The sequence below is a fragment of the Artemia franciscana genome, chromosome 21 (genome assembly GCF_032884065.1).
Source record: "Artemia franciscana chromosome 21, ASM3288406v1, whole genome shotgun sequence".
In the NCBI taxonomy this organism is placed as follows: Eukaryota; Metazoa; Arthropoda; class Branchiopoda; order Anostraca; family Artemiidae; genus Artemia; species Artemia franciscana.
The window spans coordinates 9,333,297-9,359,131 of NC_088883.1; the positions used below are offsets into that span (position 1 = coordinate 9,333,297).

The window sequence follows — 25,835 nt, forward strand, 5'->3', positions numbered from 1 at the left end:
TATATCCACAGATAAGTTCTCAATAAGCACAATTATGAAATGATCCACATTGGCTAAATGAATGCCATGAAAATAAATAATAGATTATCTTTGAGTGGGACAAGTAATCCGAATATTTCAATGCACGACTCAGATGATAGTAGTGCTGAATACTAACTCTCAGCCACAATCCATAAATAATCCTTTAGCCGTAATCATATACAAGTTTATGAATTTATCTAACAAGTTTCAATTACAAGTTCAAAAGTATTTCACTCGTTATTTATTCCAAACAGGTACAGAGTTAATCCGGCTTAAATTCAATTAGTTGTTGACTGGTCAAATACCTAAAGAGAACTGACGCTAATTCAATAACGCTGTTTTACACACCAAAATCTTTACTGCCGAGTGAGACAGTTGAAAAGATAGTTTGGATTCCCAAATTTCATAATCCATCATTTGCTTTTACAAAGGGTTTCCCTTAGACTCCCGAAACACAAGTAAAATAATTCTAATAATCAACATAAAATCTACAACTACAGAAAGTAAAATGTATACTGTGTTTGATTACTGCAAGATTATTTATTCGAAAAGCCCGATTACTTATCTTTGGATCGTTGGAGGGGATGTAAACAATTCAGAGGATAAGAGGGTATGTACTTTAAACGGTTTAGATTAGCTGCTAAATTACACCAGTCCTTCTAATCCCAGAAAATGCAGGATCAGTGAGGGCAAGTGACGACGTTATATGTAAATAAAACACTCATATTTTCAATAATGGAACAAGTATATGAAACTAAATACTAAAAACAGAATGATCCAGTAATTGTGAAATATGGCACACCTTAAGGTTTCGTAAATAGACCCAAGATTTTATTCCCAATTTAGACCCTAATTTTAAAATAGAACCTAAGTCACCTTCAATTTTTACGTTATTTCTACCTAATCCACAAAATATTTTAGCACGAATTTTACTTACAATCATTTATCCTCGAGCTAACAGAGAATTATTGATGGAGTGTACGCGTGAAATTAAAATTGAAAATCCCGAGAAATAATCTTCCATTTCAGAATCAAGTGAAGACGTTCTTTGTGTTTCAGAGTTTATTTGGCCCTTTTTTGTATTTGTTTGAAATTAGGAATATTGTTTAAAGTCTTGGTTTATACATTGAGGTCATGTCTCATAGCTTTTGAAAAAAGTATTATGATCTCACGGATTGTTAGCAACAAATTTTCGTTAGTTAACAATTGGACAGCAGAAATAGGTCTTACTTTAAAAGTCCAAAGTCGAATTAGCCAGCTATGATAATAATTGGGACCCAGAGATCGAATCATGCTGTAGTAATGTACTGCAGGGCCGACTCAGGGACCTTAGTAGTCAAGAAGCGTCGTTAATCTGATGCAATACAGCTATGATAATTATTGAAATTATTGGCTTGAGATTATTGATTGTCCCCAGATGGATGGTCGAAAAGAATAATCTTTGGCAATCTTCCACCCTTCTTCAGTAAAATATGTCCTAGCCATCTCAAGCTTTCTTTACAGTCTCTAGGGAATGGGGTCGGACCACAATTTTAGTACACCCAAATATTTGTCCCAAGGTGAGTCTAACGGGTGCCTAGAACAACTCTCAGACAATTTCTCTGGAGAATATTCAAAAAATATTCTTCTGTCTTTGGAAGCAGCCACATTTTAGAACCCCCTTTGGCCAATGTCTTCACATTAGCTTCCAATTTTCTAGTCTCCATTCGCAAACTTATCTTCCTTTTCTTCCAACTTCTTTCAATTTCATATATTGATAAACTTTGCAACTACATAACCAGGAACCTGGGAAGGTGGAAGGGAGTAATTCGTCTGAGCTTGGTCAAGAAGGCCATTTAATGTAAGTTTACTCTAGAAATTATTTGCTAATATATATATATATATATATATTTATATATATATACATATATATATGTATATATATATATATATATATATATATATATATATATATATATATATATATATATATATATATCTACATATATATATATATATATATATATATATATATATATATATATATATATATATATATATATATATATATAAATATATATATATACATATTTTGTTCAAAATTTATTTTTAAATTTTATTATTTTGATTATTATTATTTGATCAAATAATTATAATTATTTTGATCAAACCTTTTTTCCTTTGAGTTTTGGAATCTCCTTATTTCCAAAAAGTCCTATTTCTGAAAGGCTTTTATTTAAATATTTAGTTATAATTTTGAAGAAATATTAGCTATAATTTTGAAGAAATCAGAAATATTTAGCTATGATTTTGTTAATATTTTAGCCAGTTGCTTGTTATCCTAAGAGTGTATGTATCGATTGCGTTTAATTTATTTACAAGAAACCAAAAGCACTTTTGCAGTTATAACACTGCTTTCCAATCTACATTAAATACTCCCCTCCCCACGCCTCAAAAAACTGCTACTCAGTTTTACTCTACGCAAAAAGAGATATTATTTTATTAAATTAAAAAAGTAATTTAAAAGCACTATTTTGATAATAAAAAAAAGACGACAACCATGTATTAAAGTAAACACGATAAATTCTATTCTACAAATGAATTTCACAAGCAGACGTTGCCGAGCTTACATTTGTCAAAGCAGACGTGCAATAAAAACACATGCTGGAAATGAAAACGAAAATCTTATTGAAGGAGTAAAAAATGTTAAAAAAACGCACATATCTGCACCAATAAGCATTAAAGGGCTAGAATTACCCCTCATCAGGATCAGGATGGAGGTAGGTCAGGATCGGGTAGGTCTCAGACCTATTCTGATCATTCCCATTCCATATATTAAGAAGAGTTCACCATACCTACAATTCTTAATTTTTTTCTCTTAGGAGAATTATTTAATTGCATACACATTTGCAAAAGAAGCTAAAAACCCTATCGGTTTTGTTAGCCCAACTCTAACATCAAAGACATGTTTCTATATATAACAAAAGAAAATATTAGAGTCATTAAATCGATTTTGCATTTTTTTGCTTCTTGAAAACTAAATAAATAAAATAGTAATAAATAATACTAATAAATTAATACCAATAAATGAAAAATTAAATAAATAACACAAATAAAAAAATACTGAATAAATAATATGAATAAATAAATACTAATAAATAAAATATTTATTATATATATATATATATATATATATATATATATATATATATTTATTGTTCAAAATTTACTCAATTTGTTCAAAATTTTATTATTCGCTGTCTTACGCAATGTTGAGCAAGACATGTCTCTTAATAATCACGAGCCAATGGTTTGGTTACCAATATGTGGAAATACTCACTAAAGACATAGACATTTTAGGAAAAGATGTTATCCGAACGCTAGTAACTAGCACAACGTTGGAAAAAGTAGTCAATATTCTGGTTGCTATTATATGGAGATATAAACATCTCAGGGAAGAGTGTGATTCGAACGCTAGTAACTTGCACAATGTTGGATAAGACCTCCAATGTTTTGACTATCATAGTTAATGCGATAGATCAAAAGATATACACCGCCAAAACGGCAAGAAAAATACATATAACGAAAAACATAGAGAAAAACTCAACATGCGCTTAAAAATATATAAAAGACGTTTTGTAAACCAAAAACTGTGCAAAGATACAGGAATAATCGTCATTTAAGTGTTGGATAAGACCTCCAATGTTTTGGTTATCATAATTAATGCGATAGATCAAAAGATATACACCGCCACAACAGCAAGAAAAATACATATAACGAAAAACATAGAGAAAAACTCAATATGCGCTTAAAAATATATAAAAGACGTTTTGTAAACCATGAACTGTGCAAAGATACAGAAATAATCATCATTTAAGTGTATTAGTGTTAATGGACATATCCCTTAATTAAATTACATTGCCTTCTTCAACGTTGGTAACGTAATTAACGTGACGGTTCCAATAGTTAAAAAGGCGTTGAATTTCAAAAACAGCTTTTTTTAGGTTGCATTCTGGATTGTATATTCTGCACAGTTATATGTATACACTGTATATCAGAAAGGGTGAGGGAAAGCACAGGATGGCTAGCCCCCAGCCCCGAATTGCACTTCCGGGCTGAAGGGCCTCAAAACGGAGATCAGCACCACCGGTTTGAGCTTGAAGGGTCAAGTGCCGTGTCTTTTACCTTACCTTTTTTACACTGTACATCATTATTTGCGACATCATAACGTAATTACGATAATTTCGTAATTGCGACTATTCGTAATTGCGACAATCTCGTAACTGCGATAATTCGTTATTGCGACAATTTCGGAATTGCGACAATTTGTAATTGCGACAATTTCGTTAAAACTCTAAGGAGCATTACCTTTTTGTGTCGCTTGCTTTAAATAAATCCACTACTAAAAAAAAGTACAGCTAACCTGGACTATCAATCAAGAGTCCAACATTAAAAAAAACGAAAAGTCAAAATTTCAATTTACTGTTATGAATTTTTTCGTAATATTTTCCTGCTAGATTATGCTCCATTTCTGGCCAAGGTTGTTTCCGCAGCTCTCCTTCATCCAAAACAAATGCTTCATGGACTTGTCCACCATTTAAATTCGAAAACTCAGACTGAGCATATGAGTTGAGCATAGGCAGAGTTTCCAGTTCATCCCCAGCTGCGCCGTAGCTTCTAATGGTATCTAGATTGTTTAACGTGACATAATGCTGCTCATTTCCGCTAGGAGAATATGATGAATGACGGGGTGGCAACATTGGTGGAACCTGGAATATGAGTAAGAAGAGGAAAAGGTACTTCTTCTCAAAATGAACCATTTGAATATGCGATGACAAAGCCGGCCACTTACTTTTACTAATTCTTGTTTTGTTCAAAAAAGATACATTTCTTTAAATTGCATATGAATATTATAATGAATAAGTTTTGTGCTACAGAAAAATCCTGATTAAGTTCCTGAATTTAGCACACAAAAATACGTTAGAGGCACAAAGAAATGTTTTCAGGGCAAAAGCTATAATGTACAGTATTGTATTTACAGATTATTTTTGCAGAAAATGTTCATAAATTGAAATTTCACAGTGATATTGTCTAAGATATATTTGAATCATTGAAAGGCTACAACCAAATAGATTAATTTATAAAGAATAGAATTATCTGACTTCAAAATATTATTTTAATAAAAAGTATCGTCTGATACTATTAGTACTATCGTGCTGCGTAATTGCACATCTGCGAACCCTCCTCCTGCAGGCAAGTATGTTCAAATTCACTCTACATCCTCTCCCGTAGAGTTCCTTTTCCTTTAAATGTCCTTCAGATCCTTTCTTATGACTCCATTTGGAATGGGAAGCCCACCCCGCTTTTCATTTGACCCCAGATAAATGGTTAAAAACTTCATCTTTGTCCATCTGTCATTCTTCCGCTGTAGAATGTGCACTCTCCATCTTTATCTTTCTTTCATTATTACCCTAGAAAGAAGGTTCTAGACATATTTTTCATACAGCTTACTCTTTGACATTCAGTTAGTCAAGAGAGTTCCTAAGACTATCTTTAGACAATTCCTCTGGAGAACATTTAACAAAAGTGTCCGGGAAAGGTTTCCGGATCACTTACCTTAGAATAAGCAGACTAAGAAAACGCAGCTGAATTTTATTGTTCTTCATCATCTTTATACCCCTAAAAAATGGGTTTAAACCACTTTTTATCTAAAATAATCCCCGTTTTAATTTATAGAGCTGAGAACTAGACCCAGTGGTGGATCCAGGGGGAACAGGACTCCCCCCCCCTTGACGTAGTGGTGGATTTGTGATTGGAACCCCTTGCTCTGGTTTGGATTGGGACGGAAGTTACTTTTTTGTAATCGATGTTTAATAGTTGAGTTTTTAAAGACTGTTTATTGTTTTTTTTTTTTTTTTGCAAACAAGTTTGAAACAAGGTTTTAGTTACTGAATGCAGTCTCTGTTAGATTATACTAATGACACATACCGCCAAAAAGTATTTAATTAAATTTAGGTTTATCAGGAGAATCTGTCCCCATTACCACAATAGCGAACTTGGAGGCGAAAATCTTCATTTCGTAATAACAAGAAGGGGAAATTTAGAATTCCACTTCTTTAAGCTGCCAAAACGATATTTCAGGATTGTGCTATCACAACGCGGCTGGAAAGCAAAGTATTTACTTTTTTTCTGTCAAAATTTTGTTTTCGAGCCTTGCTATGTCGCTGAGGTGAAGAAATTGATATCATTACTTTTTTGGCTGTCTGTTTTGGTTTTTGTGTTTATTTTTTTTTTTCCGAAGCGGGTTTGTTTTTTATTTTTGTTTTTTACAACAGTGTTTTTTTTGGGGGGATTTGGATAAAAGAAAGTAAATGTATGAGAAGTGCAAAAATTATTAATTTAAGTTTTGGATTTTGGTAAGCAAATGGTGGCCACTTTACTGCCGATTTTAATCAAAATAAAGCTCTGCGTTATGTGACATATCACCTCCTCTGTTCATCCTAAAACATTAAAATAATGGCCAAACTCTTTAGATATTTAATATTGGTTCGTATAAGAATATGCTTAAAACCAAGTATATAAGTCCAAATACTGCTTCAAAGGTCGGAGTAAACATTTAAGAAGAATATATTTTCGGAAAATTGTTTATAAAAGAAGGCAAATAATTATTTTTTTTTCTAGCTGGTATAGATGGGTCTCGGAATTCTCAGTTTGAATCAGTGGAATGGCATCGATTTTTTTTCGAACATTTACTAATAAAATTTTGATAAAAAGTGAAAAATCACACAACTTGAGTTAACCACGGAAACGGAATACAACTACGATATTTTTTCAGAATTTCTCACCTTCTCAATACAAATCAGTCACAAAATATAGTTATGTTTTTATATAGGGATTGTATATATTTGTCCATAAAATTGTCTAAACTGCTATATATGCCACTGAGGATTTTTACACTTATTTTGATACATGTCATCCAATTATATTTCCACGATTAGTTGCTTATAAATAAAAATTTTTACAGGACAATTCTCTTACTTAATGCTAAGAATCTGAGTCAAATTTCAAATTTCTATTTTTGTGCACAACAGATATATCGAAATTTAACGTTTGAATTGAATATCTGAAAGTCTCAAGATAAAAAAAAAAAAAACTAATTAGAAATATCCACAGCTTGAAACCCTGAAAATTTAAATCACCAATCTACACCTATCAAATACAAAGATAACAAACACATAATTATTTGCTTTTTAAGGAGCATTTTGACTCATATACTTAGTTTGAAGGACATACCTACATACATCTTTATTAGAGTTCATATTTTTCTGACGATTTTGGTCTTTATTCGAATAACGAATTGTCACAAAAAGTGCATGCCCCAGAAGATGGTTCAAGACCATTTTTTTTTCTTTTTACAATAAAAAGCTTAACTCACTCGCTATAGTTGTCAGAAGCGCAAAGGTGAAAAATTATGCAGAAAATATTAAACATCATTTTTGTATCAATATTCTTATACCATTTTAATTTCAACAGATTTATTAGAACTTTAACCCTCACCAGTTTTTAGATTAAATTTACGACCAATTCAATTCCTACCTTCGACATATAATCGTCAACGTTCCCTTTAAATTAATGATATTTCTGTGTTCGCAAATGTATCGAAGCAACCTATTATGCACCACCCCCTAAAGAAAATCCAGGATCCGCCACTGACTTAGACCTGATGATTAACCTAAGTGTGACAGTTTGGCCGACACATCCTCTTCCCTTAGTAAATTTGCACTATTATTCTTTACAACTTTAGTAACTGCATTGTTTAATAAGTATCATCATGCTAAGTAATTTGCTTCTTACAGAAATCAAGCAATTACCTCTGTCATTACCACAGTCATTCTTATCCCTTTTATTATACCTGGACTTATTTTTCTAAAATCACTAGGTACTTCCCTAATATAAGAATAAATAAAAATATCCCATTTGTTGAAGAATAGATGACTGATGATTTAGAGCGTTCAGCATTAGTGTAGGTTCAGCAAAGTAAAAAAAATAGACGGTAACAAGAGAAGTCTCACCGAGGGAGAGACAAAGAAGAAATATATAGAAAAACAAGAACAACGTTCGCCTCAAAATTTTTCAAACTACTTTTTCGAGTTATATTTTCCCTTACTTTGTTAACTATATTAGCCTTTATATTTGTTAACTATAAAAAGTGATTTACATAAAGGACTGATATAATTAATTGTAAATGGGATTATGTAAGTTTCAATGGATATAACTGAATCTCATAAAACAACAAGTCGCGACACATATTAAGTAAAAGTTTAGATAAAATAATCATATTTTGAAAAGTTACTTTTTTGAGGTGTAGTGCCATACTGAGGATTGTTTTTTACTATTCCAACCAAGAAAAGCCATAGTTTTTTTTGTAATTACATAAACGATTGATATAGCTTATTATGAATGGAGACTATGCAAGTTTTATCGGATACAGCTAAATTAATAGTAAGGAACAAAACCTAGCCAATAATAACTGAAATTTTAAAATTAAATATATTTTTCAAGAGCAATTTACATAAAGAATCGATATTGTTCATTATAAATGGGAACAATGTAATTTTCTTCGGGTAAAACTGAGGCCTAGAAAAGAAAAAAGCACGGGGTATAATAAATAGAAGTTAAGATAATACAATCATCTTTTGAAAAGTTCATTATAAATTGGAAGTATGTAAAATCCATTGAATAGAGCTGGAATTAATTGCAAGGAACGAGATGTAGCCCATAATAACTGGAATATAAGAGATCCTTATGATTTTCAGTACCCTGGTATATGCAGAAAAAGGAAAATGGAAAATAATAATGCCGTCGAGGCAGTTGATGCAAAGGAATTTTGACTGTCCTATATAGGGTTATTAGGAAGGTGATTTGTTTTTTATAATGAGGGATTTACATGGAGGATTGATGTAGTTCAATTAAAATGGGGACTATTTAAGTTTCATCGAATATAGCTCAAATCTAATTTTTAGATTTTTAAATATAATCAATTTTCTTATGAAAAACTGTATTTAACTATAACATTTTAATAACTTATAATTATAATTATAATTGTTATAGCTTATTGTAATAACTCATGTTATAGTTAATAGCCTTTGTTAGCTTATATTAAGATAATGCAATAATCTTTTGAAAAATTACTTTTCAGGGGTGAGGTGCCATACAAACGATTGTCTCTTATTATTCGAACTAAGAAGAAAACATAGGCTTTTTTCCTGTTCACAATTATATAAAGGATAAATTTAGCATATTATTTTAACAATGTATATACATACTATCTTAAATGGGAACAATGCAAGTTTCATCGGATAAAGATGAAATTAATAGTAAGGAATGAACTTTAACCCAAAATACGCAAAAAATTAAAATTAAATGTATCTGTTTACTTTAAAGAGCAATTTATATAGAGAATCTATTTAGTTTATTATAAATGGTGACTATGTAACTTTTATCGTATATAGTTGAAACCAAATTTAAAAAAAATTTAAATCTAATAATTTTTTTAAAGAAAAACTATTTATTTTTCAGAGTTTATCACATTCTTGTAATAAAAAAACGCTAGCTCATAGTAACTGAAATATCAATTAAGTAGTAGCCTTAGGATTAATTGCAGCCTTATAATCGTTAAACTTTTGTAAGGTAAGGTACCTTATTGATCCGGGTTGTAGCGGCAGCTAGTAATCTATTAAGAGACGATCCTATCCTATACTAATAAAAACAAGAGCTAAGAGCTCACATGGCACTTGTGACGAGGCGAAAAGAGCTAAGAGCCAAGAGATCATATGGTATGAGCTCTAACAAAATTCTATGAATCAATAGATTGATTTAAAAAGGAAAATAAGAGGCTTAATGCAGGTCAAGATTTAAAATAAGAGCTCTGAGCCACAAAGTCCTTCTAAATATCAAAATTCATTAAGATCCGATCACCCACTCGTAAATTATAAATCCCTAATTTTTTCAAATTTTTCCTCTCCCTTTTGCCCCCCAGATGGTCGAATCTGGGAAAACGACTTTATCAAGTCAAAACGTGCAGCTCCCTGACACACCTACCAATTTTCATCGCCCTAGCACGTCCAGAAGCACCGAACTCACCAAATCACTAAACCCCTCCCCCCAACTCCCCCAAAGAGAGCGAATCCAGTACGATTCTGTCAATCACGTATAAAGGACATTTGTTTATTCTATCCACCAAGCTTCATCCCGATTCCTCCACTCCAAGTGTTTTTCCAAGATATCCCCCTTCAACTCCCCCCAATGTCAAAAGATATGGTCGGGATTTGAAATAAGAGCTCTGAGACATGAATTCTTTCTAAAAATCAAATTTCATTACGATCCCATCATCTATTCGTAAGATAAAAATACCCCAATTTTCATGTTTTCCATGAATTCCGGTTTCCCCCTCCAACTCCCCCGAACGTCACAGGATCTAGTCGGAATTTGAAATTACAACTTTAAAGCACAAGATCCTTCTAAATGTCAAATTTCATTAAGATCTGGTCACCCTTTCGTAAGTTACAAATACCTCAATTTTCAAAATTACCCCCCCCCCCCAATTCCACCAAAGAGAGCAGATCCGGTCCGGTTATGTCAGTCACGTATCTTAGACAGGTTTCTATTCTTCCCATCCAGTTTCATCCTGATCTCACCGCTTTAAGCATTTTCTAAGATTTCCGGTTCCCCCAACTGCCCCCCCCAATTACGCTTGATCCGGTTGAGATTTAAAATAAGATACCTGAGTTACGAGGTCCTTCTAAATATGAAGTTTCATAAAGATCCGATCACTCCTTCGTAAAGTTAAAAATACGTCATTTTTTCTTATATTTCAGAATTACCCCCCCCCCCTCCGATTCAGCGGATCCGTTCCAATTATGTAAATCACGTAAGCAAGACTTCTGCTTATTTTTCCAACCAAGTTTCATCCCAATCCCTCCAATCTAAGTGTTTTCCATCATTTTAGGTTTCCCCACCCCAAACTTCCCCCAATGTCATCAGATCCGGTCAGGATTTAAAATAAGAGCTTTGAGACACGATATCCTTCTAAATATCAAATTTCATGGAGATCCAATCACCCGTTAGTAAGTTAAAAATAACTCATTTTTTCTAATTTTTTACAATTAACCCTCCCCCCCCCCAACTACCCCAAAAAGAGTGGATCCGTTCTGGTTATGTTAATCTTGTATCTAGGACTCGTGTTTTTTTCCACCAAGTTTCATCCCGATCCCTCCACTCTAAGTGTTTTCCAAATTTTAGGTTTCCCCCTCCTAACTCCCCCCCATTATCACCAGATCCGGTTAGATTTAGAATAAGAGCTCTGAGCCACAATATCCTTTTAAATATTAAATTTCATTGAGATCCGATCACCCGTTCGTAAGTTAAAAATACTCATTTTTTTTAATTTTTCAGAAATACCCCCCCCCAACTACCCCAAAGAGAGCGGATCCGTTCCGTTTATGTCAATCATCTATCTAGGACTCCTGTTTATTTTTCCCACCATGTTTCATCCCGATCCCTCCACTCTAAGTGTTTTCCAAGTTTTAGGTTTCCCCCTCCCAACTCCCCACCCCCGTCACCGGATCTTGTCGGAATTTAAAATAAAAGCTCTGAGCCACGATATCCTTCTAAACATCAAATTTCATTGAGATCCGATCACCCGTTCATAAGTTGAAAATACCTCATTTTTTCTAATTTTTAAGGATTACCCCCCGCCCCCAACTACCCCAAAGAGAGGAAATCAGTTTCGATTATGTCAATCATGTATCTGGGACTTGCGCTTATTTTTCCCATCAAGTTTCATCCCGATCGCTCCACTCTAAGTGTTTTCCAAGATTTTAAGTCCCCCCCCCCTCCAACTCCCTCCAATGTCATCAGATCTTGTCAGGATTTAAAATAAGAGCTCTGAAACACAATATCATTCCAAACATCAAATTTCATTAAGATCCAATCACCCGCTCATAAGTTAAAAATACTTCATTTTTTCTATTTTTTGCGAATTAACCGGTCCCCCACTTCCCCCCCTCCAGATGGTCAAATCGGGAAAACGACTATTTCTAATTTAATCTGGTCTGGTCCCTGATATGCTTGCCAAATTTCATCGTCCTAGCTTACCTGGAAGTGCCTAAAGTAGCAAAACCGGGACTTTAGGTCCCCCCCCTACAGCTCCCTCCACTGTCATCAGATCTGGTCGGAATTAAAAACAAGAGCTCTGAGATACAGTATCATTCTAAACATCAAATTTCATAAAGATCCAACCACCCGCTCATAAGTTAAAAATACTTAATTTTTTCTATTTTTTGCGAATTAACCGGCCTCCCACTCCCCCCCAGATGGTCAAATCGGGAAAATGACTATTTTTAATTTAATCTGGTCCGATCTCTGATACGCTTGCCAAATTTCATCGTCCTAGCCTACCTGGAAGTACCTAAAGTAGCAAAACAGGGACCGACAAATAGACCGACAGACATACAGACCGACAGAATTGGCGATTGCTATATGTCACTTGGTTAATACTAAGAGCCATAAAAAACCATAACTCCTGAGACTAGAGTCACTTCAACAGAAAAAATACGCTGTTTCAACCGTTAAAAGATATATAGGTTTATATTACTTAGTGCATGATTCCTGGACTAGTATTTTGCGGGAAAAGCTGTTATAGCATTGTTGAAAAACATACAGTTCTGTAAATGGCTTTGAAAGAGGATAATGAGCTGTACATGTTTTTTCTGCGGAATCACCCAGTAAAATTGCAATTTCAAAAAATATTTTCGTTCATTTTGAAGCAATAAATATTTAACTCTTGTTTAATCAAAAATTGGAGTATAATAAAAGACTTCCTTCCGATCATTCACCCAGGAAACCAGTATCATAATGGGAATATATGACGCAGGTCTTATTTATTTTTTAAAATCTGCAGACCTTACAAAATATTTATAACCATTTAATTTCAAGTGTTTCATATATTTTTCACGGGGTAAAAAACTGTAAGGTTTTCGTAATTCATTTTCTTGTTTAATTCAGTTTTACCTGATTTATAGGTATCAAGCAATTAAAAATAGAACTAATAAGCAGTTTTATACACAGCCTTTCCTTCTGCTATTCTTAGAGATTTATCCAGTATTTGAATTAGAACTGTCCTAAAACTGTCGTACCACTTGTTAGAGCAGCTTTACCTATACTTTGTATTGGATGTGATTATCTCTTACTAGGCTGCTAGAGTACCGCTGTAACCGGGATCTTATATATAAATTACCTTGTCGAAAAACCAGCGTGTGTTGTATCATCTTGTAAATAATGTTTTATTTACATAATTTAAAAGCTATTGGCTATAGTTTGTTGTAAATAACGACGAAGACCAAACTTCCTTTCCATCACGAACACCAAAACAAAGAAGAACAATGGGCATTTTTTAAGAAAGTGGGAAACAAATTAGAATGAATATCTCGGCCCTATGTAGACACAATTTCAAAGTTACTGATAATTGTATTCTCTGAAATATTTACGTTTTTGAGTTTTTCAGCTAAATCAACTGAATTACATATATAAGATTTTTGAGAAAAAAGCAATGGTTTGAAGGCTATACATAACCATTTTCCAATGTTGGAGGCGGGGCTTTTGTACAAGCTACAATTGGCCTTAAAGGAATGCCTTGCTTTTGTAATTTTAGTAGACCATAAAATTTGGACAAAAGCTGCCTCGGGGGAAAAAGTTTATTATATAATTGTAGAGTAATTTTACCATTTTATTTTGGATATTTTAATTTTTTTATAATTTTGTTAGACAACTTATTAGTATGATCGTGGATTATAGTTTATTGCAAAATAAATTAAAATTTCCAAAATAAAATTGCAAATAAAATGTCATTCCTAGATGTTCTAATTATTCTTAGCTTAGATGAACTCAATTTTACTATTTACAGAAAACCAACACAAAACAATAGATATTCACATTTTGGATCAAACCACCCCCAACAAGTTAAAAGAGGTGTCATAATACCTCTCGTCGATCGTGCCCTGAACATTTGTTCTGATTCCTAAATCGCAGCTGAACTAGAGTTTATCAGGGACATACTTTTTGGAAATGGGTATCCTCTTTTATTTATTAATAATACAATTAACCATAGAATGAAAAGACATTCCCATAAAATCAACCATAATTTGCCAAGTGAGAATCCCAATAAGCCCCAAAACATAATTTACCTCCCGTATATGCCAAAAATCACTAGAAATCTTAAAAAAGTATGCAAACAAAATAATCTGTATGTTGTATTTACAAATAATTTAAAAATCATAAATCTCCTAAATTCTGGTAAAGATAAGACTCCAGTTGCTCGCCAAAGAGGTGTCTATCAAAGACCATGGGACTGTGGCAAATTCTATCTAAGGAGAACCCACCAGAATTTCGAGAAACGCTTAAAACAACATAAAGATGATATCACCAAAGCTCTGAAATCTAATGTTACTTCTGTTTCTTTTGATTCTGCGTTAAGCAGTCATGTTTTCGAAAATCCTGGCCACATAATACTTCTTGAAGAATCCGCCATTATTAGCAATGATCTAGGCATAAAGCAAGTAGTTCGAGAAGCAATTGAAATCAGACTTAAGATTAATATTAATATTTCCTTAAATAGAGATTTACGAGAATATTAACTGAATTCTTTATGCACAAATTTAATTAAAAATGACCTTACGAAATATTATAAAAAACCAATAGACATTAACACAGAACCTGTCATCAATAGACCTATAAGATTAGCAGCGAAAAACCCTAGACGGGCATTAAAAATGTGTGTTTAAATCATTTTCTTTCATTCCAATGAGTTGCATCTACAATTTATTTATCAGTCCTGGTTGAACTTCGCTGAGGTAAGGATGCTGGGACTGTTTTGAAAAACTGTTCATTTTAGTTTTATTGATTTTATCCTCTTTTAAGTTGTTTTTTCTTATTTATATTGCTGAGGACGGCCCCTGGACATAGGACCGAAATATTCATTCTAATTTGTTTCCCATTGTCTTAAAAAATCCCTTATTGTTTTTCTTGTTTTTGGTGTTCGGATAGTTCGTTGTTTAATTCAACTCTTGCTAGGTTGCTAGCTATCTACTACTACCGCAGTGTTGTAAAAAAATGCAATTTTTCATATAAAATTTATTATATTTTGAAAATATTTTTGTTTATTTAAGAAAGGTTTTTAAATACATCAATGTAATTTCGAATGAGCCAATAAACTCATCGAAATCCCGATTTATTCATCGAAATCAAAATCGGTCTTATAAAAAAAAGTTTGAATAAATAATAGAATTTCTTTTTGCTGCTACAGACGATATTCTTAAATTTTTTAAAATAAAAGAGTTCTCAGACTTTTGAACCTTTGATTATAGTATTTTTATCTATGGTGGAACATTTCACAAATTTTTCCATCCTCCTTTTGAGTGATAATTGATAGCAATCAAGAAAACCGTCTCAGAATATTCTTATTTTAAATTAATTCTTTCTTTTGTGTTTAATCACTGCTTCTGTTTCTTTAGTAGTGCAGGCAAATGTAAGTTTGACCCGAAACCAATTGCAACAGAAATGATTCTTACACCATCTTATAGAGAAAAAAAACAACTGAACAACATATCCATTTTCGCATATTCTGAGTCGACGCAAAATAACCGTGTTTTGGCTTTTAATGCGATTTTTCTTACGTTTTCCGAAAAAAAATATAATTTTAGTATCCGACCGTTTTTTTTTTAAATGAAGTATGATTCTTATCCAGAATGACAAGCTGAGACAGAAAATGAAGTCAGATTGGGTGTCTGGTGCAAAACGAAAAAATTTCACTATCGGCACTTGTTATTCAACAAATGATCGGTTTTCCGTAAAAATACCTGAACTAGGCACTAGTATAAGACACTTCGAAGGCTGCGTAATGCAATAAAAATGAAAATCGTCACATTCATCACTTAGTGTTTTAAAAATTTCAAAGTTTATTCCCAAGATTTGACTGAGAAATCAATTAGACGAAGACCTCAAGTAATGCCAGAAAGTCGAGTAGAAAACTAGGTACCTCAGACATGTTACCATACCTGGTGCCTGCATGACACAACCACTATACGAAATCATGCCATCTTTACATCCAGCGAATGGACAAGCTCAAAGATACCCATCCTACGGTCTACCAGGTTTTCCAGAGTGGCATGCATGTAGTAAGACGTTCTGATAGATTCTGGGCTGGACTCTCCACAGATCTTGTCATTGAACAGGAGCTTATGAGCTCTCTTAAAACCTCTGGTGGCCTTACCAACGGCAGAGGCATGACAGAGGCTCAGAGGCCCTTCTGGGTTTTGTCGCAACCAGTCTGCTCTACAGTAAACCTTCTGATGGAACGTATCTCACCAATTCTATACGTTACAAGCCATCAGCACAAGGAGATGTCAGAGCCGATGTTACGGAGAGACTGCAAAGATACGCAGACGATTATCGAGTTTCTGGAAAGGGGTTCACCATTTGAGGGAGATGTTCATTTAAGAAGCATAGCAAATGGTCTAACTGCCTATCCGTCTACCAACGTTGATTCTGCCAAAGATGTTGGCCTAAAAGTCATTGACGCCATGTCTGGACAGCTGGTCTCTGACTTTGTGTTTCGAAGAAAACAACAGGCAATCCAGATGACGACCAAGCAAAGTCCAAGCGGAGACTGCAAACGACTAGACCCGACTCTTCTTTTTCAGAGGTTTATCAGAATCGCGAAAAGGATCAATCTTACGAAAACTGAGTACTTTCAACACAAACTGTGTTCCTACCCAGCGTCACTTTTTGACAGCTCCTGCAAGTTCCGGACTGCGAACAAACCAGAGCTTGCGAAGGCCATAGCCCAGGCTTGAAACCTTGAGATGCATTCATTTCCCCTCCCCGAAGGAACTCGATATATCCTAGACGGAGGAGCTCTGCTGCACAGGATACCATGGACAAAAAATGAAAGATACCTGGAGATTCTAGACCATTATGCAACTTACGTGACAGGAAAGTACCCATCTGCCACTATCGTTTTCGACGGCTACGATGGTGGGGCTTTCATAAAAGATATGGCTCACTCGCAGAGGAGTCGTACAGTTGGCCGTGAGATCTTCTTCGCAGCAGATATGCAGCTCAAGGTGAAGAAAGAAGAGTTCTTATCTTGCAAGAAAAACAAAGCCAGGTTTATCTACGTTTTGGCTGATCATCTCCGTGCAAAGGGTGTCTCTGTCTCCTAGGCATCAGGTGACGCAGATGTCCCGATTGTGGAAGCTGATGTTGCCTCTTCACGGTATCACGACACTGCCGTATATTGGGGACGATACCGATCTATTGGTTCTCTTATGCTACCACTGTGACTTGTCAAGCAAGAAACTATTCTTCGCACCTGAGCCAAAGTCGAATAAAGCTCCCCGAATATGGGACATACACATCCTGAAAGAGAAGCTGGGACAAGATACTTGTCATCTGATCCTTTTTGCTCACGCCCTGTTAGGCTGTGACTCTACTTCGCGAATCCACGGTGTGGGAAAAGGTCTTGTACTGAAGAGGCTGATAGAAGACAATGATTTTCGAAAATCAGCTGCAGTGTCCATGCAGAAGTCCGCTTCGAAGGAGGAAATCAAGACCGCTGGTGAAGGTGCCCTGCCGATCATATACGGTTTGTCGAAAGGAGGGAACTTGAAGAAACTCCGCAGAGAAGTTTTTGAAAAGAAAGTGACAACGGCAAACTCTTTTGTTCACCCAGAACATCTGCCACCAACTTCTGATGCAGCCAAGTTTCATAGCTATAGAGTTTTTTTTATCAAGTTCAGGTATGAACCGGGGAGCCTGATCTGGAACTGAAAGCCGAGGAATGAGGATGGAAGAATAAAGATGACTTCTTGTACCCATTAAGAACTGACCTCCCACCAGCCCCGAGTATGCTCCTAAGGATTGTGAAGTGCTCCTGTCGTGTACAGTGTAGTTCAGCGAGGTGTAGCTTCTTTAAGAACGGCTTAGTTTGTACTCCAGCATGCAGAACCTGCAAGGGAACAATGTGTTCCAACTCCCCAAAAATCGACAGAAACAATAATGAAGAGAACCTAGAACCCTAGTCGTTAATCCATTCCAAATGAATAAGTTGTGAAACTAGTCGGAATCTGATTCTCTATTTTGTATTTTTTATAAGATTGATTTTATTTAATAGACTGTGAAGATTAGACACTATGGGTTGACCCTAAATAGTATACGAAGAATGTTTTAAGCGTGATTTACGATACTGACCACTGAAAACCAGTTCGGTTTGTAATTCACTTTCCCTAATTATTTTCTAAGAAAATGTACATAATTCATTCATTATTACGATTTTATTTTTGGTTCAGTGAACAACCTATTTCATTCTATTTTTGGTATCAGCTTGTGATTCTACGTCAGAACCACACTTTCATTCAAGAAAATCGGGCTACAACGAAAATTGTATTATTTAGGCGAAAAAAAGTCGAAAAAATACAGTTACTTTTTTATGGTGCTTCTTACGCTAAGTCCGACTTCGTTTTCGGTCTCGCCATGTTATTTTGGGTTAGAATCATACTTCAGTTCAAAAGAAACCGATGTCCACGAAAATTGCGATTTTTATTCGAATAACGGAAAAAAGAGCATTAAAAGCCAAACAACGGTTATTTTGCGTCGACTCAGAATATGCGAAAATGAATATGTTGTTCAGTTTTTTTTTTCTCTACAAGATGGTGTAAAAATCATTTCTGTCGCAATTTGTTTCGGGTCGACCTCTTTTTGGAGCTCATTTTCCTGTACTATAGGATAAACAACCGTTATAGCTGCTTTGTTGCTGTAGAAAAACTAGCGGAAAATGCAAAGAAAGAAACCATTAAAAAGATCGGGAAGACGACAGCGATTTCAGATTCGAAATTATGGAGTCTTTTTTTGTTGACTTTTCAGACAGTTCGTGGTAACGAACTGTAGTAAGGTGCGACCTGGCTCAATAGAAACTAAAGCTTTAAAACATGAAATTTTGATACCAATAGTTAAATCAAAAGAATCGAATTTTTATACTGATTTTAAATATATCAGTTGCATCAAGTTTAATCTTACCCAACAAAAGTTACAAGCCTAAGAAAATTTGTCTTGATTTAGAAAACAGACAGAAACACCCCTTAAGAGTCCTAGAATCTCAACGAAAGTGACACCATCAGATTCAGCATATTAGAGAACCCTAATGTAGAAGTTTCAGGTTCTTATCTATAAAAATGTGGAATTTGGTATTTTTTGCCAGAAGAAATATCACAGATGCGTGTTTATTTTATTTCTATTTTTATTATTTTTTCCAGGGGTGGTTGTATCGACCCAGTGGAAATTCGAAGTTATAGCGCCTTTTTTAAGTGACCAAAAAAATTGGATAGCACAGGCATCCTCCCATGCTCATTTTAACCAAAATCACCGGATCAAAATTTTGATATAGCCATTTTGTTTTGCATAGTCGAAAAGCCTAATATATATGTCTTTCAAGATGCTTAATTCCCCACAGTCCCCCGGGGAGGGGCTGCAAGTTAAAAACTTTGTCCATTGTCTACATATAGAAATGGTTATTGGGAAGTGTAGAGACGTTTTCAGAGGGACTTTTTTCGCGTTGAGGAGGAGAGGGGTTGAGGGAAGGGGCGTATGTGGGAGGATGTTTTAATGGAGAGATTTATCATTAGGGAAGAAAATTTCCATGAAGGGGGCGTAAGATTTTCTAGGTATTATTTTAAAAAAAATTTACAATGAGAAAATAAATAAAAAAGTTGTTTTCAGCTGGAAGTAAGGAGTAGCATCAAAACCTAAATCAAAAAGAAATTATTATGTATATAAGGAGGTTCGTCTCCTTAACAGTACCTCCCTCTTTACGCTAAAGTATTTTAGCAAATTCAACTATTTATCCTACGGCCTTTGTGATTTAGCGGTAATTCTTAAGGAATTGGGACAAAATGCAAGCTTTAGTGCAAAGAACAAGGTATTGAATAGTGGGTAAACCCCCTCATATACGTAAAGACAATAAAAAAAATAGAGTTTCTTTACGTAAGTTAATTTGTAAGTGACGTATATTTATTACTATTAAAAATGTTTTTTAAAATAAAAAGTTGTAGTTGTCTTTTTAAGCAACCGAAAATTGGATGGCACTAGGCCTCCTCCCCTACCCCTTTTTATCAAAATCGTCCGATCAAAATTAAGAAAAACTATTTAGCAAAAAAGATGAATATTCACATTTTGTTTTAATTTTTCATATGCGGTGAGCCAAAATCAAAACATGCATTCATTCAAAAATTAAAATGATTTTTTTTACTGCAAGTAAGTAGCGACATTAAAACTTAAAATGAATAGAAATTTTTCCGTATATGAAAGGGGTTTTCCTCTTCTCAACGCCACGCTCTTTACGCTAAAGTTTTTTATTGTTTTAAAAAGTTGAGTTATGAGAAAGAGTGAAACTTTAGCGTAAAAAACGAGGGGTTTAGTAGGCATTAGGAGTTTTCGTAGTTTTCACACTCTTTTTTACCTCATTGCACTCATTCCACAACGGACATGAATCGGTATCTTTTTGCTAATTCTCAGTCAAAGTCCTTCTTTTTTCTACTCTTCTGCAAAACAACCGCAGTAACCAGAATTCATGAAACTCTGAAGTCGCTCTTTATATTAAAAGTTTCAATTAATATAGGCTAGTGTCTGTTCTTTATTATAATGTTTATTTAAATTCTTTATCAAACAGTTCGTGGTAACGAACTGTAGTAAGGAGCGACCCGGCTCAATAGTAACCAAAACTCTAAAAAAAGAATTTTGATGCCAATACATACATCAAAAGAATCGCATTTTAATGCTGATTTTAAATATATAAGTTACATCAAGTTTAGTCTTACCCATCAAAAGTTACGAGCCTGAGAAAATTTGTGTTATTTTAGAAAATAGGGGGAAACGCCCCCTAGAAGTGATAGAATCTTTACGAAAATCACACCATCAGACTCAGCGTATCAGAGAACCCTACTGTAGAAGTTACAAGCTCCTATCTACAAAAATGTGGAATTTTGTATTTTTTTGCCAGAAGGCAGATCACGGATGCGTGTTTATTTGTTTTTGTTTTTTTTTTTCAGGGGTGATCGTATCGACACAGTTGTCCTAGAATGTTGCAAGAGGGCTCATTTTAACGGAAATGAAAAGTTCTAGTGCCCTTTTTAAGTGACCAAAAAAATTGGAGGGCACCTAGGCCCCCTCCCACGCTAATTATTTTACCAAAGTCAACAGATCAAAATTCTGAGATAGCCATTTTATTCAGCGTAGTCGAAAAACCTTATAACTATGTCTTTGGGGACGACTTACTCCCCCACAGTCCCCGTGGGAGGGGCAACAAGTTACAAACTTTGACCAGTGCTTACATATAGTAGTGGTTATTGGGAAGTGTACAGGCGTTTTCAGGAGGATTTTTTTGGTTGGGGGAGGGGTTGAGAAGAGGGGGATATGCTGGGGGAACTTTCCATCGATAGTTTGTCATGGTGGAAGAAAATCTCCATGAAGGGAGCGCAGGATTTACTAGCATTATTTAAAAAAAAAAATGAAAAATAAATATGAAAAAGTTCTTTCAGCTGGAAGTAAGGAGCAGCATTAAAACTTAAAACAAACAGAAATCATTACCCATTTGAGCGGCTCACCTCCTCCTAATACCTCGCTCTTTACGCTAAAGTATTTTTAGTAATTTCAACTATTTATTCTACGGCTTTTGTGATTCTGGGGTCATTCTTAATGAATTGGGACAAAATTTAAGCTTTAATGTAAAGAGCGAGGATCTGACAAGGGGGGAACCCCCTCATATATGTAATAAAAATATGAAAATACAAAAGTTCTTTACTTAAGCTAATTTATAAGTTACATAAATCTTTTACTAATAAAAATATTCGTAAAAAATCAAAAATTCTAGTTGCCTTTTTAATTAACCAAAAAACCGGAGGGCAACTAGGCTTCCTCCCCCGCTCTTTTTTTCTCAAAATCATTCGATCAAAATTATGAGAAAGCCATTTAGCCAAAAAAAAAAATGCAAATTTTGTTTTAATTATTCCTCTGCGGAGAGCCAAAATCAAAACATGCATTGATTCAAAAACGTCCAGAAATTAAATAAAAAAAACAAGTTTTTTTAACTGAAAGTAAGGAGCGACATTAAAACTTAAAACGACCAGAAATTACTTCGTATATGAAAGAGGTGCTTCCTCATCAACGCCCCGCTCTTTACGCTAAAGTCTTTTACTGTTTTAAAAAGAAGAATTGAGAGAAAGAGTCAAACTTTAAAGTAAAGAGCGAGGCGTTGATGAGGAAGCAGCCTCTTTCATATACGAAGTAATTTCTGGTCGTTTTAAGTTTTAATGTCGCTCCTTACTTTCAGTTAAAAAAACTTGTTTTTTTTATTTAATTTACTATTGAATATAGTTCGCTCTCTAATATAATTTTTTGAAACTTTTAGTTTAATTCTATCAAATGTACACAAGGTGGACAGTATTTTCTTTCATATAAAATTACTTTGTTCTCCTAAAAATTTCGTTCGACATCCTAGGGGGTGTTTTTTTTTGTAGCTAATGTGGAATTTTCTTTCCAAAGCGAAAAGACAGATGTTAATTTACTTAAAACTAGAACTAACATTGGTTTTCCAAAAATAAAGTTCATTCTGTGACTTTTCTTCTTTAAAAATTTGATTTTGCAAATTCCCAACATTTAGTTTAAGTCAAATGGCTTAGCTTCCCAGCTGAACTAACTCTTGTCGAGGCAAGACATCTCTTTTACTTCGTGATATTTCTCTTAACTGTGAAATCCTTTTTTAGATCAATTACTTCATTGTTAATTCCGGGGCCCCTCATATTTGGATTTTATAAAGAAAGGGGCCCATGCCTGTAAGTTTCTTTGATATGTCAGTTTGATGAGTTGAGGAAAGAAGCGAGTGTACCGTATATTTAGCAATATATTAATTACCGATATAATATAACTATCGATGTCTGTCTCGGAAAAGTATTTCAATGAGCGTATTGACGACTTTAAGCAACTGATTGAAAATATTCGTAGGGAGAATACAGCGTTAAAAAAAGAAAACACTGACTTGAAATCTGCAATTGTTGCAGTTTAAGACCAGTGTTTAAGGACCCAATTGTATGCTAAACGCAAGAATCTTCTTATCCATGGGATACCCAACAAAGAAAATGAAAACATTGAAGAAACTGTTATCTGTCTGTTATGTCTGTTGTACTTTGTCTGTTAATCGGCTTGCTTGAATAATCAAATATCTTTGAAAAGACAACAGTATTAAAAGAGATTAAATTTCTTAAAGAGTAAAAAACTGGTAACTTCAAAAATCTATCTATCTATCTTCTATTTATATATAAAAATAAGTTGTCTGTCTGTTAGGTCTGTTACACTTTGTCTGTTAATCGGCTTGCTTGAATAATCAAATATCTTTGAAAAGACACAGTATTAAAGTATGAAAAGAGATTGAAATTCTTAAAGAGTAAAAAACTGGTAACTTCAAAAATCTATCTATCTATCTATCTATATATATAAAAATAAGTTGTCTGTCTGTTATGTATGTTACACTTTGTCTGTTAATCGGCTTGCTTGAATAATCAAATATCTTTGAAAAGACAACAGTATGAAAAGAGAAAGAAATTCTTAAAGAGTCAAAAACTGGTAACTTCAAAAATCTATCTATCTATATATATAAAAATAAGTTGTCTGTGGGTTATGTCTGTTAAACTTTGTCTGTTACGCCAGATTATATCTTCTATATATATAAAAGAAAACAAACTAGAATGTAAAAACTGGAAATTGCATAAATATTTCGATATTTAAGCAACTTATTTTTATATATATAGAAGATATAATCTGGCGTAACAGACAGAGTGTAACAGACATAACCCACAGACAACTTATCTATCTATATATATATAAATAAGTTGTCTGTCTGTTATGTCTGTTATACTATGTCTGTTACGCCAGATGATATCTTATATATATATATATATATATAAAAATAAGTTGTATTTATTTTTGTGTTGAGGGTTTAAATGTAAAAACTGGGTATTGCATAAATATTTCGAAATATTTTGACAATAGATTAATGTAATTTGAAAACCTTAAAAAAGATACTTAATATTTTGAGGTTTATTATAAATTGTTGAGCTTTAGCAAGCTTGGCACGTGAAGAATTTTTAACTGTCAATGTTAGAATGAAAATTGACAATATGAAAAACATTAAAAAGATAGAATGTTACCAAATCCTACAATGGGAGAATAAACAGCCGAGAATAAACTGCTCAAAGAATTAATGCCAAAAGGCTTGCGGCTAAAGAACGCAAAACCGCGCAGTTAGATGAAAATCAACCTGGACAGCGAGAGTCAAAACGTATCAAAACTGAAAATGATAGCGATGATGATTGGGTTTGGGATTTTGACTTGGATAAGGTCATCAATGCCTACCAGATTTTAGTTAAAAAAAAACAAAAGTTCGACGATATGTATTTACGTCTGAAAAATAAAGAAGAAAAAGAAAACTGAAACTAAAAATGTAAAAACTGGGAATTGCGTAAATATTTCAAAATATTTTGACAATGATAAAAATAATTCGAAAACTTTAAAACAGATACTTAAAATTTTGAGGTTTATTATAAATTGTTGAGCTTTAGCATGCTTGGCACGTGAAGACTTTTCCAACTGTCAATATTAGATTGGACATTGATAAATTGAAAAACATTGAAAAAGATAGAATATTACCAACTGAAAAAATAAAACTGAAAAAAGAAAAAAGGTAAAAAACTAAAAACAGAAAAAAAAGAAAAAAATAAAAAAAAGAAAAAATTTAAAAAGAAAAAACTAAAAAAAAACTAAAAAAGGTAAAAAACTAAATAGAAAAAACTATAAAAAAGCTAAAAAACAAAAAAAACTGGGAATTGCGCAAATATTTCAATATATTTTGACAATAGATTAAAGTAATTCGAGAACCTTAAAACAGATACCCAAAATTTTTAGGTTTATTATAAATTGTTGAGCTTTAGCAAGCTTGGCACGTAAAGATTTTTCCAAGTGTCAATGTTAGAATGAACATTGACAAATTGAAAAAAACAAATCAATAAAAAGAAGAAACTAAAAAAAAAGAAAAACTAAAAAAGAAAAAAACTAAGAAAAGAAAAAACTAAAAAAGAAAAAAAAGAAAAAAGAAACTATATCTATATATATTAAAATAAGTTGTATATATGCATGTTTGTTTGTTTGTGGGTTTAATTTGACGTCATTATGAGTATATAAGGCTTTGTATATGACGTCATTATAAGATGAAACTACAGACCGGGACACCGGGACACAAATGACGACCGGGACACAGGGAATATAAATGACAACCGGGACACATAAATAGAAATTACAGACCGGGACACCGGGACTTAAAAGACGACCGGGACACCGGGACAGAGGGAATATGAATGACGACCGGGACACTCAAAGAGAAATTACAGACTGGGATACCGGGACACAAATGACGACCGGGACACAAATGACGACCGGGACACAGGGAATATAAATTACGACCAGGACACAGGGACACAAATACAACGGGGACGCCGGGGGCACAGGGGGATATATAAATGACGACGGGGACACAGGGAATGTTCGATTAGCAATCACCATCAACAAAGCTCAAGGGCAATCATTAGAATAATGAGGTATAGATCTGAACACGGATTGTTTTTTCCTAGGACAACTATGATGAGGAAGCAGCCTCTTTCATATACGAAGTAATTTCT

General features: G+C 33.8%; 1 protein-coding gene across 1 annotated transcript; it reads left to right on the forward strand.

Annotated features, from left to right (window-relative positions):
- Positions 1 to 16,169: 16,169 nt before the first annotated feature.
- Positions 16,170 to 16,910, forward strand: LOC136040674 (uncharacterized). The gene has a single exon (XM_065724973.1). The coding sequence runs from the start codon at positions 16,170 to 16,172 to the stop codon at positions 16,908 to 16,910; it is 741 nt and encodes a 246-aa protein (XP_065581045.1).
- The last annotated feature ends 8,925 nt before the right edge of the window (positions 16,911 to 25,835 follow it).